Here is a 12,072-nt window from a genome sequence, read left to right on the forward strand (position 1 = left end):
TGGACCTCGATCGTCTGGGCCGTTCAGGCGGCCAAAGATCCAGCAAGTCGTTCTTCCTCAGAGTAGGGTTGTACTCCAAATTCTAGCTCGCGAAAGCCAGAGACGCCAAAGTCCGTTGCCTCAACTCCCACGCATGGACACCGCCACCGGGCCGTCAGACTGTCGTCCTGAAAATATACCTCAAGAAGGTGTAGACGGGCTTGCTGCAACGATTGAAGATTGTGAGCCTACCGCTATCCTACGGAACCTGCAAAAAATCATCGACGTTGGCAAATCTGCTGCGCACAGGGCGGACGAGTAGACCGTCGGGTCTGGTGTCGTTGTCTTCGACCTTGGAACAATCTAAGTCAATGCTATCGATTGATTGTGATGTTTCTGTGGATTTAGGGAAGCCTCTGGACAGTTTGGAATATGCTTGATGGCCAGGCCCAACATGATCCAACACGATGGCACCTAGGATCTAATACATTCAATTTGGGTCATATGATGCTTGAGAAGCAGAGTACTCCCGAGCGTTCTTGCAGTTCTATAAGGGATGCAATCACATAAAGGTCGTGAATGAAACTCTCCACATCAGTCGTTATGGATATGGTGTGGTAGATGTTGGACGGGCCGACCCGCGCTCGGCTTCAATTCGAGAGACCAATGAATGACAAAATGCTGAACCGAGGATGAAGACGCAGAACTGTCCATTATAAAAGACAGCATGCATCTATCATTTCCTTCTCTCAAAGCAATCCAGTCCAACTCCGATCCGACCGATATACCTACAAAATGACCACAAGCAAACCAGTCGCCCTAGTCGTCGGCGCTTCGCGAGGCCTCGGCCGACAGATTGCGATTGATCTCGCAAAGACCGGCTACACAGGTACGTCCAACCTATCCCTGACCATCATCCATCTAACAAGCCGCAGTCGTCGTCGCCGCAAAAACCACCTCCAACGCCGAGGACACCGTCCCCTTCCCGCCGGACCCCAACTCCTCCAAGTCGACCATCAACACCGTCGCCCGCGAGATCACCGACGCCGGCGGCACAGCCTTCTGCGTCCAGGTCGACGTGCGCGATGTCGCGCAGGTCGAGAACATGGTGTCTGAGACCGTCCGCCTCGCCGGTCGTCTGGACGTCCTCGTGTACAACTCCGGCGCCATTTGGTGGTCGTCTGTCGCCAACACGCCTACCAAGCGGTTCCAGCTGATGCAGCGCGTGAACCCGGATGGCCTGTACGCCACCGTACAAGCGGCTCTGCCTGTGTTTGAGCGTAACGGGTGGAAGGGCCGCATTGTGGTCGTGTCGCCGCCGATCTACTCGCGCTTCTTCCGGGGGAAGACGGCGTATGCGATGGGTGCGTACGATACTGGACGTGCTAAGGATTTTTTTCGCTAAGAAGGACAGGCAAGGTTGCGATGAGTGTCCTCACCCGCGGCCTCGCTATGGATTTCGTCCGCGAGGGACATAAGGATATGGCCATTACGAGCTTGTGGCCGGCTACAGTGAGTTCGGCGAAGCCCTTATAATTACTGCGACTAATGCTTTCGTGTAGAGTACCGAGTCGGCTGCGACGGAAGTGACACTGAAGAATAGTCCTCGGTCCAAGGCGGACCTGCGAAAAGCTGTGAGTGTGCTTGCTCCCATGTCAGGAACATGTACTGATTCCCACAGACTGTCTTCTCCGATGCTGTCCAGGGAATTCTTAAGACTCCAGCGGAAACGGTGAATGGGCTTCTCGCTTTGGACGAAGATTTCCTCCGCAAGTACTGCGGAGTTACAGACTTCGCCAAGTACGCGGTTGTTCCTGGGTCGAATCCACGCCGGATCATGCCCAAGGAACTGCCGGTGCTGGAGGTAGCGGAGCAGGATGATGAGGGAATGCGCATGGATAGCACCAAGATGCGGTCAAAGCTGTAGATGTAGATGCAGTCGCATGAATCTATACTTGTTTGCCCACATGAATATGAACAAGAGACGAATAACTTGTAGACCCTCAAGCCCAACTATCACATAAACAAAATCACAACCTGCTATAAGGCAATTAAACTAAATCTTCGCCTTCAACTTGAGATTCTCATGCGGCAGGTCCAAATAATCCCACATGAAGTGGAACCGATCACTACCAAAGAATGGCTCCCCCTTGCCCTCTCCATTCACAACCCAAAACCACGGACACCCAAAGGCCCCCAGCTCCTTGAAAGCCTTCTCCGTGGTAGCTGCAAGGTCGGCCTTGATTTTCGGGCTCGACGCTGCTGCGATGATCTCTTTGGCCTCGTCCGCGGGGAATACGCCACTCAGGGCCGTTGCGAGGTTCTCGGGCTTGGAGATATCCAGCTGGCCGTACCACATGGTCTCGAAGCACTTCAAGAAGGCTGTCTCGAATTGCGCCTTGGGGTAGCGCTGCTTGACGTAGGTGAGGGCGCGTTGGGGCTGGATAGAGTTAGTCATGCTGCACGGCTACTCATACCTAGGTAGTCTTGGAGGGGGGACAGACTAGAAGAGAGAGGATGGGGAACCAGGGGGGAATGTCGAATTTGTGGCCGAAGAACTTCTGCGCCCGTTTTCCGTCGTATTTGGAATACTCGGCTTTAGCGGGCAGTGTCCAGGGAGGTTTGTTGCCTGGTTGCGTTCATGTAAGTTTCCTATCTTGTTATTATATGGTTCTCTCGAGAACATGTACCACTGCCGACGTTGATTCCCCCTAAGAAGACGGGAATATACCTGTCAGGTTGTTAGTACTAGTCCAGATGATGATGTTGTCGTTGACTTACTCCAGCTCAACCCCTAGATCGGTCAGAGCAGCTGCATTCTTCTGTAGATACGTAAAGGCATAGTAGCTGTACGGTGATACTATCCGAATCATCTTGTCAGTCCCCTTCACAGCGTCCAGAGAGTAAAGCATGTGACGTCACTCACCGACGTCGATGTAGCACTCGATTTTCTTGCCCATATTGGCAGAGATGGTGTGCAATAGCGTGCTCGAATTGCGCGACTATGTCTAGGCCTGCCTTCGCATGGGTGTGTATACGGTGTGGATATTTAACAGAGGTGTGCATGTGGAGAGCCGAGGCTGTGGAGTTGGAGAAACCACATCGGGGCCGACGTCGGGTCGGCTTCAGCCATACTTGATGGTTACGGATCAATATTCCATTGAGCGAATCGCCAGGATTCACGCTATTTACACGTCGCGCTCATCCTAATTCCCCTTTCACAAACCTTTCCCTTCCCGATTCCATTCCATTCCACCCGCACTGCATACTTGCTCTGAATTACCTCCCCGGATGCTTCGCCGTCGTCTCAATCTTCTCCAGTTGGAGCCGCTCGTCCTCGCGCTGCCGCGATACACCCCGTTCCAGCCAGATGCCGGCGCCGGCCACCGCGCCCAGTATCACCTCTAACCCGATAAGCGCACACAGCAGCGCGAATCCCGCTTCGGTGACGGCACAGTCGCGCGCGAAATGCGCCGGCGCAGAGACGGCGCTCGACTCTCCGCGGACGGACTTCCACTTGCACGTCCACGAATGTAGCGTCTCATCGTTGGAGAAGCCGCTCGGCTTATGTGAACCCGGTCGGTAGATTGCGAATATCACTCCCACCAGGGCGGCGATCAGCCCAGCGGCCGCGGTGGCTGTCGCTGCGAAGTTTGAGCGTCTGATGCGGGAGTGCGGCTGCGGCTGTTAGTCTGGAGACTTATCATGGAATAGGTAGTTTCTTATCGAGTGCGAAAGGGATACTGACCGAAGGAAGGAGAGCAATTATCAAGTATGCCAGCGCCAGGGAGGCGATCACGCACCCGCAGGCCAGGATCGCAACAGTCGGTCGGACGTCCAGGTTCAATGGCCACAGGTATAACTCGACATGTTCGAACGCGGACGTGCGTCGATAATGCCGCAGAGGCACAGCTTCACAACCGACTGCGGAGACGGCAGCTGCAAACACCAGAATCGCGAGTCCGATTTGAACCCAACGCAGCAGACGGGCTCTCTTCAGAAAGGTCGATTCTTGTGCGTCTGACGCACAGGACGCATGATAGGAGCCAGATGTGAGGGAGCCAGAGTCCATCTCGGCGACTCGATAATGCGACGATGCAATGACAGAAACAGAAGGGTTAGATACGGGTTCTATTGGCACCAATAGTCCCAGGTTTGGGTGAAAGTGGTTCAACAATTATAACTGTTAATGAAGCTCCAGGCTCGAAGTCTTTACCAGAAAGACAGACATGCACAAAAGACAGAATAGTCAAAGAAAGACGAAACAGAAAGGACAAAAGAATGTCAGGAGAAAAGACAAGCGAAGCGAATAGCTGACGAGGAGGCAAGTCTTGCAGAAACAGCAGATTTATATACAATGACACCGCAGGGAGATTCTAGAGTCTCCCAGATCCTCACCATGTCGCATATCCAATGCCTGCACGTCTTCACACACCTAAACTCAGGAACCATGCGTGATTGAGATGCGATAGCCGCCTGGCTGCTACGTCGCGACACTTATTCGCTGCAACATCCTCATGGCTGGCGCTAGTCCTTACTTTGAAGAACGACCGTCCCAAAATAGAGACCGGGATGGAAGAAGACGAAAGTTCTGTTTTCCCGGGCGCGTAGACCAGGGGTCAAGGCTTTGCCGGGCGAATCAGCAGGCCGAATTCCTGCAAGATGCATGCGGTCATTCTATTCCATACGGTGAGGCAGATGGCAATCAATACCCGTTTGAGAGCGCGAACCTGTGCCTGTGGGGGATCGTATCAAAGCAGAGCTCTTTGGCTGGGCTGAAGAGTCTAGAGGAGCCGGGCGGCTATACAAACTTAGTGGTGGCCAATAGGTTGTCTGAGATAGTGCTGTCCGGAGAATCTTCATCATCAGCATGCAGCAGCCACGGATCCTGCCAAGAATGAACATGTGGAAGTTCCGTCTCAGTTAGAGACGACGGTGGGATCAAAGAAGCCTGATGTGTGCTCTGGAGTACATAGATCTAGATAGTCCTGCCTGAGGCTACAAGGCCACAACCCCACTCCGAACCCCGTGACATCGGAGATAAAAAAAAATTGGCGGGGAAACGCAGCCGCCGCAATTCCAGTCGCAAACAGCAGCACCGTCTGTCCTGCTATGTTTGGTACCCATTGGCGATTGACCGGCGCTTCCTCTGTTATTTCTACTGTCAGCCAAAGCTTTCGTATTGCGTCTAGAAGATTTGCCCATACGCCCGCCATGCCGCTGTCCAAACTGCACGGTGTGAAGCTCCCCGCTTCCGCCGACCTCCACGGTGCGTATGGGATTGTGCATGATGCACGGTTCTACTTGATGACTGCTACTGCGGCCGTTTCTACTGGGAGTGAAAACCGCTGATCACCGAGCTCAGTCCATCTTCGCGATGGGGACATGATGGAACTCGTTACGCCCACTATCCGACAGGGTGGTGTGAACACGGTCTTCGTCATGGTAGGTATCCAACTCTCTATAAATTAGCTCATAGACCACTAACAACATGAACAGCCAAATCTGGTGCCGCCAGTAACCACCGTCGACCGCGCCCTCGAGTACAAGAAGCGTCTAGAAGCCATTGAACCCAATGTCAACTACCTCATGTCCCTCTACCTCCACGAGACGGTGACCCCGGAGACCATCATCGAAGCGAAGAAGAAGGGCATCACCGGCGTCAAGAGCTACCCCGCGGGCGTGACCACCAACTCCTCCTCGGGCGTCGTCGACTACACCCAATTCTACCCCGTGTTCGCCGAAATGGAGCGTCAGGACATGGTCCTCAACCTTCACGGTGAAGTGCCTTCTCAGGGTGACGTGACCGTCCTGTCGGCCGAGGAACGTTTCCTTCCCACCCTGCTCCAGCTGCACGAGCGCTTCCCCAAGCTTCGCATCATCCTGGAGCATTGCACTACCGCTGCCGCCGTCGAAGCCGTCAAGAAATGTGGTCCTACTGTTGCTGCAACGTTTGTTCCTCCATTCGAATCTTCTGGCAACAATGTCTCCTGACTCACTCTCTGCAGCATCACCGCGCACCACCTCTCCATCATCATCGACCACTGGGCCGGAGACCCATTCTGCTTCTGCAAGCCCGTCGCGAAGACCCCGGCGGACCGCGACGCCCTTCTCCGGACCGCAGCCTCGGGCAACCCCAAGTTCTTCTTCGGCTCCGACAGCGCTCCCCACCCGGCTGCTTCCAAGAGAGGCGGAGACAAGATCGCCGCGGGAGTGTTCACCCAGCCATACACCACCCAGCTAGTGATCGATGCGTTCGAGCAAGCCTGCGAGAAGGGCGTTCTGAAGGAGGAAGACATCACCCCCGAGATCATCGAGGGCTTCATGAGTAAATTCGGTCGCGCGTTCTATGGAATCGGCGAGGAGACGAAGGAGTTCATCACCATCGAGAAGAAGAACGAAAAGATCCCCAACATCTTGCAGTCGGACAAGGTGGACGTGGTTCCGTTCCGACGGGATCAGCAGACGTGGAGCGTCTCATGGGCCACCTAAATCACCGCCGACAGTTGTATAGCGTTCTGATCGGTCTTGTAAATAACCATATCCACAAAAGTTAGCTGGTTGGTCTGCCTTCTGTCTCTATTCCGACATCCGGTCCTCCTGTGTAAGCATTCCTGTGATGGTCTCGAGGGCCTGCGCTTCGGCGAGATCGATTTTGCGACCGGCAATAACGGGGTTGCCGTCGCTGCCGACCGCCAGCTGTCCGGCGCGTTCCAGATGCAGCCGAATCCGGCTTTCAATGTAATCCGCTCTCTCGTCGCGTTTTGGCTGGGTCTCTGATCCATCTGCGGGTTTCTGCAAAGTCGCCAAGCGAGGTCGGAGCCGCTTCAGGATTGCCTGCAAAGCCGGCAACTGGGACAAGATAAATGTCGTGTTCGTTGTGAGGGGTCTATGACTGGCGCTGGAGCCAGCATCAACGCCGACTCGTAGTTGACGGGCAGCTGGGCTAGACGTCAAGAACGACAGATCCAGACCATTGGTCTCAGGCGCAGGTGTCCCGGATTCCTCCTTCGCAGTTGCGGGTTTCGACGTATCGGTAGCGTGGACGGCGGAAACAATTGATCGTAGCTGGGAGATGATCGCGTCGTTGCGCGCACATTCCTGTTTCAGCAACCGGTTCAGTTTCTTCGTTTCTTGCAGCTTTCGGCGTTGAGCAAGGATCGACTCGGGGGTAGGGGCGTCAGGAGGAGGGCGCAAGGTGAGATTCTGCTCGGTATACAAATATCAGTATGGCACACATTGTAAAGTACCACATTCAGTGGGTATGCGCACCTCGTAATGCTTCAGACGAACCCATCCCAGCAACTCTTCATCCACCCTGAAGGTGTTTCGCAGCACGACAATCTCAAATTTATCAAAAGCTTTGTCGACCGTGGATTCGAGGAGAGTCTCTAGCTGATGCAAGCCGTTTTCTATCTCTAACCTCGCCTCTGGGTAGACAACGTTTCCATCTTCGTCGGTGTCGGGAATTGTGGAACCGTTGGCGGCATGCGAAAAACCTAGGCGCTCCGGAGGGGTTGAGAGGAGACCGGATTCGAGACTCGAGATTGCTTGGTAGATCAGGTTATTTATTGAGTTAATCACATCGTCTATGAGAGACTGCGATTCGGTGAGCTGGAGGCCACTGGACAATGTGGTATTTGAGGGGTACAGCGTCGCGCGACGAGCAGGAAACACTCACTAAAGGGGTGTAACTGAAATGCTCTGTGAGCAGAGACGTGGTCGCATCATTCATCTTGGTGTAATGTCGGCTTCATCAATTTCATTCCGGTTCGGACGTGGGCGTTGGGGACTGTAGTTTGGAGAGAGACGCGGTGCGCGGAAGGTCAACAACGGATGGTTCTGCTCGTTTGGGCCGAGATCTCCGCCAAGACTCATTCTTCGTCTCCAACCATGAGGAATGGAGAGTCGCGATACTCGACCTAGGTGACAAGTGAATGGTTTTTTGCCATTTCGCGTATTGTCCATACCGATCTATCATTGTCTCGCAGAGACATAACAGTTGGCTGTTTCAAGCACAGCAGATCTTCCGCCAACTGGATGGACCCTCCATCTGTACCACCCACGTACCTCATGACTTGTATATAGATATGTTCAGGGATGGCTACATTTGCTTTGCTGTGAGCTTCTTCCCTGGCCGCGTGCTCGTAGCGATTGCCTTGGCAGCATGGGTCAGGTCGTCTTTGTGTGATGAAGTCTGAAGCAATTCAACGAATAACCACCGGCCTCAACTGAGAGATCCGCGGTATTATGCGACCTTGGAGTCAAAAGCCATTTCGGAGCAAGAACAGCTTGATAGTCTTGCGTACCATCCTGAAGGTAGCACCCGTAGACATTATCATGAAGGACGGGAGTCTAATCACCAAGCATAGGGTAATCACTATGGGAAGTGTCAAGGTATATACAGGCGACGGCACAATTTCTTTCGGTTATTTTTCCCAGTTCCCCCAGTCCTTCAGCGTACCTATCCAATCGATCGCAATTATATCATGACTTCACGGCCCTCGGTAGTCGCTCTTGTCTGTGGTGCCTGTAGATTTGGAGGACGATGGCCTGCGCGTGGCCTATAGTAACACAGGCTTAGGAAGGCGCAAGGGGAACCCAACTTCCACTTCCAAACGTCCATCGTTGCAGTGTATTGTTTGCGTGCAATATTATTCCTCCCATCTGATGAGCGACGACTCTCTGAACTCTTCACCAAGCTAAGCACGGTACTGCAACTTCTCAAGCAACATGACTACCCACAAGAAGATCGACTTCTCTTTGCTGAGGAGACACAACTCTTCGTCGACATCCTTATCAGAACTCCCACCGACGGTCCCGACCCTTGAGTCTCCCCTCACATTCCACGCCATGACCAAATACGATCGGGTCATCGACTCCCCTCTCAAGAGCGACAAGATGGGACTTGATCCGGCTACACCAGCTATGTTCGTCGATGGAGGGGATGTTCATGCCATCACTTCCGACTTTGCGACGAACTTCGCTGCCGATCCTTCATCTAGTTCTTTGACACACAAAGAAATTGAGAGGGAGCCACCGTACAGGTCAAAGAGCCAGTATTTCGATAACGCGTTCAACCTACGGGGCTCCTCACTGTCTCCCAGAACACGCTTAAGCGAAAACTCCTTAGTTGTGGTTGAGCTAAGGGTGAGCACGAAGGTACAAGTCGCTTCCATGGAGTACAAAGACCTAGACTGACGTGGTTGGTCCCAGATCAAAAATGATTATTCGCTGGCAGCTGTCATTGCTTCTCGATTGGCGCGAATCTACCAGAAGCCCGATACTTCCATGATGGTCAACATCCAACACAGCGCATGTCTTCATTTCGGCAATCCGAAACAGCCGTCCTATCTGATAAAAGTCTTTGCCTTGCCGTATATGATTGCACCGATTACCAACTTGCGGAGCACTGTTCTCATCCAGACAGCTCTGCAGCAAATCCTGCGCATCCCTCCGGATCGTGGCATTGTATTGTACTCTCCTATCTCCGACGAGAACCTTGCGACCAGTGGCACGACCATGTCCAGTGAGATCGCACGTCTTGAACACCGTTCTGAGGACGAAGATCCTGGAATCCTCAGAACAATATCACGATCGATGAGCCGCAGAATAAAATCCAGCAGCACTAACAGTGCGCCTATCTCTGACGCCACAACCTCTTCATGGCCATTGGATTCAGAGCCGTCTGCTACTGACAACGTGAAAGGTGCTTGTGGTAAGGATATTCGCACGAGTGATATGACTCAAGGAACTGTCAAAAAATCTCGAAGCATTCGCCGTTTCCTCTCGCGCGGTCACTCGGAACCCTCGCAGGCGGCAGAGGACCCGAACTAATGTTCCCTTTATTTGGCTGCCCTGAAGTGTTGTATTTGCAAGTCCTTGTTTTATTTTTGTTACTTTTCATGTCTTTGATCATTCTATCAAAAGCTCTTCTATTGTAAAAGCGACCAACTATGGTGTGGATAGCAAGCCTGGTAAGCGCGAGAAATGTGGCTTAAAGTCTGCAGCAATTGCCAATTATCATAGGTCTTATCAATAACTGGCAGTCACAAGTTGGTGTTGACACATACTACCTACATACCTTCCCTTAATTAGCGGTGGTTGCCTTTTGACAGGTTTACGAACTCTCGAACTCCAACCCTAAAACAACTCTTACCAGTGGAACCGCACACACCACCATGGCACAAAACAAGATCACTGAGATCGAGGGAGACCTGTTCAGTGCTCCAGATGGAGCAGGATTGATTCGTACGTACTCTCCCACTGTGATGGAGGCACAACTGACGCTACCGACTTTTAGATGCATGCAACTGCGAGGGCTCGTGGGGTGGCGGAATCGCCAAAGCATTCAGGAAAATGGTCTGAATTATCCGAGATCTGTTTTTGGACTCCTTAATGACACGATCTTTCACAGTATCCCGCAGCATACAAGATATACTGTGAATACTGCAAGAAATATCAGTCCAAGCCCGAGTACAAGGATATCCCCTCCGAGTCTACTACGTCCAGACAGGTAAAACTACCCGAGGGCACCGCACTCCTCATCCCTCCGCAAGACAAAGATACCAAGAAGGGATCTAAGGGACCTAAGGGACATTGGATCATATGCCTCTTCACTTCGCAAGGATATGGAAAGAAAGTTAGCCCTCCAGACGTCATCCTTCAGAACACCAGACTTGCTGTCGCGGATATGAAGAAGCAGGTCGATGAACTGGGGGCGGACATCGGTGAGCTTTGGTCTTGTCGGTTTAACTCGGGGCTATTCAAGGTTGAATGGGAGCTTTCGCGCAAGATTCTGGAGGAGTTTGACCTGAGAGTTACCGTTGCTCGTCCGGAGGGCGAGTCAGAGTGATCGATTGATCCCGCTGTGCGAATGCCTCTACCACTTAGACGTGGGCGTTTCGACCGTTTACCGTATGTTTCACTGCATGCATCATGTCAATATCAATAGAATTGCAACAGGAAGCTATCCATTATCGATACTCTCTACGCATCGTGAACCTGAATGTAGACATACAGGTCACCTGACCTCGCGTCACAGCGCGCCTCGTGTCCGCGAAGCCGCGAACTCATTCCATCATCTTGAAAACTCTCTTCCGCCAAAACACTCCACTCTAGGCAATTCGGTACCATCATCCAACATGCCACCAGAGCGCCAACCGTCTCAGAAGCGGAGACGACTCCCATTCAACCCTCCTCGCATGCAATCCCCCGCAGTCGCGGGCCCCTCCTCAGCCGGCGGCGCATCCTCCTCCAAAACCAAGCCCGCAACGAAACCGCGCAAATCCACTACGACCGCTTCATCATCGAAAGCCTCGTCCTCGAAAAGGACCCAACAGCCCAAAACCTCTCGCCAGAAACCCCGCGCGGCCTCTCCGCAGTCAGTAGCGGGAGACTCAGGTTCCGAGTCGGCGGCCGCATCGTCTGGCTCTGATGCAGGCGAGGCCCGCGAGCGCTCCGTCTCTCAAGAGCCCGACTATATCCTCGCGGAGATCACCGAGACGGATCGCACGACGGACGTTGCGCTGGGCGAGCCCACGATCCCGCCGAAGCTGCTGACGCGGCTGTTGCATCATCATTTTCAGAACGAGAAGACCAAGATCGCGAAGGATGCGAACGAGGTCGTGGCAAAGTATGTGGATGTCTTTGTGAGAGAGGCATTGGCGAGGGCGGCGTATGAGCGGTCGGAGGGTGGTGGGGGGTCATCGGTTGCGGATGGGTTTTTGGAGGTGCGTTGTCGTTCTCTTAGATTTTCCTTCTGGTATGGATACTGACGCTTTTTAGGTTGAGGATCTGGAGAAGATGGCGCCGCAGCTTGCGTTGGATTTCTAGAGGGTTGGCCTTGATTTGTGTTTGGGGTGTTGTGCCTCTTGGTGGGTATGGTGTTTATGGAGTTCTGGGTTCGAGATACCAATCGCTACTACGGATGGGATAGATTGTTCTTATGATGTGTGGCAGATGTGATTGTAAATTGATCGCGAAAGCTCTGGTTTCTATACACAATGGGAGCTATATACTATGGGCTATCGTAAGTCTAGCGGTTCGAATTTATCGTCTCTATGCGCAAAAGTTCGTGATATAAACGCTATG

General features: G+C 52.9%; 7 protein-coding genes across 7 annotated transcripts; 4 read left to right on the plus strand and 3 right to left on the minus strand.

The window, feature by feature from the left end:
- Positions 1 to 774: 774 nt before the first annotated feature.
- ATEG_05145 (short chain dehydrogenase family protein) lies at positions 775 to 1,906 on the plus strand (the record flags this gene model as incomplete). The annotated part of the gene is made up of 5 exons (XM_001214323.1): positions 775 to 868; positions 915 to 1,259; positions 1,370 to 1,491; positions 1,542 to 1,613; positions 1,661 to 1,906. The coding sequence occupies 5 exons, from the start codon at positions 775 to 777 to the stop codon at positions 1,904 to 1,906; spliced, it is 879 nt and encodes a 292-aa protein (XP_001214323.1).
- Positions 1,907 to 2,035: 129 nt separating this feature from the next.
- On the minus strand, positions 2,036 to 2,437 carry ATEG_05146 (putative DSBA family oxidoreductase; the record flags this gene model as incomplete). Its single annotated transcript, XM_001214324.1, has 1 exon — positions 2,036 to 2,437. The coding sequence occupies one exon, from the start codon at positions 2,435 to 2,437 to the stop codon at positions 2,036 to 2,038; it is 402 nt and encodes a 133-aa protein (XP_001214324.1).
- Positions 2,438 to 3,258: 821 nt separating this feature from the next.
- On the minus strand, positions 3,259 to 4,051 carry ATEG_05147 (uncharacterized protein; the record flags this gene model as incomplete). The annotated part of the gene is made up of 2 exons (XM_001214325.1): positions 3,259 to 3,657; positions 3,728 to 4,051. 2 exons carry the CDS (start codon positions 4,049 to 4,051, stop codon positions 3,259 to 3,261), a joined length of 723 nt encoding a protein of 240 aa, XP_001214325.1.
- A 1,142-nt stretch (positions 4,052 to 5,193) lies between these two features.
- Positions 5,194 to 6,471, plus strand: ATEG_05148 (dihydroorotase; the record flags this gene model as incomplete). The annotated part of the gene is made up of 4 exons (XM_001214326.1): positions 5,194 to 5,248; positions 5,345 to 5,424; positions 5,479 to 5,930; positions 5,988 to 6,471. 4 exons carry the CDS (start codon positions 5,194 to 5,196, stop codon positions 6,469 to 6,471), a joined length of 1,071 nt encoding a protein of 356 aa, XP_001214326.1.
- A 244-nt stretch (positions 6,472 to 6,715) lies between these two features.
- Positions 6,716 to 7,714, minus strand: ATEG_05149 (MIND complex subunit MTW1; the record flags this gene model as incomplete). Its single annotated transcript, XM_001214327.1, has 4 exons — positions 6,716 to 6,831; positions 6,876 to 7,185; positions 7,252 to 7,578; positions 7,661 to 7,714. 4 exons carry the CDS (start codon positions 7,712 to 7,714, stop codon positions 6,716 to 6,718), a joined length of 807 nt encoding a protein of 268 aa, XP_001214327.1.
- Positions 7,715 to 8,712: 998 nt separating this feature from the next.
- Positions 8,713 to 9,816, plus strand: ATEG_05150 (MIF domain protein; the record flags this gene model as incomplete). Its single annotated transcript, XM_001214328.1, has 2 exons — positions 8,713 to 9,129; positions 9,196 to 9,816. 2 exons carry the CDS (start codon positions 8,713 to 8,715, stop codon positions 9,814 to 9,816), a joined length of 1,038 nt encoding a protein of 345 aa, XP_001214328.1.
- Positions 9,817 to 10,338: 522 nt separating this feature from the next.
- ATEG_05151 (uncharacterized protein) lies at positions 10,339 to 10,834 on the plus strand (the record flags this gene model as incomplete). The annotated part of the gene is made up of 2 exons (XM_001214329.1): positions 10,339 to 10,341; positions 10,397 to 10,834. 2 exons carry the CDS (start codon positions 10,339 to 10,341, stop codon positions 10,832 to 10,834), a joined length of 441 nt encoding a protein of 146 aa, XP_001214329.1.
- Positions 10,835 to 12,072: the final 1,238 nt, after the last annotated feature.

This window comes from Aspergillus terreus, genomic scaffold, assembly GCF_000149615.1.
Source record: "Aspergillus terreus NIH2624 scaffold_7 genomic scaffold, whole genome shotgun sequence".
In the NCBI taxonomy this organism is placed as follows: domain Eukaryota; kingdom Fungi; phylum Ascomycota; class Eurotiomycetes; order Eurotiales; family Aspergillaceae; genus Aspergillus; species Aspergillus terreus.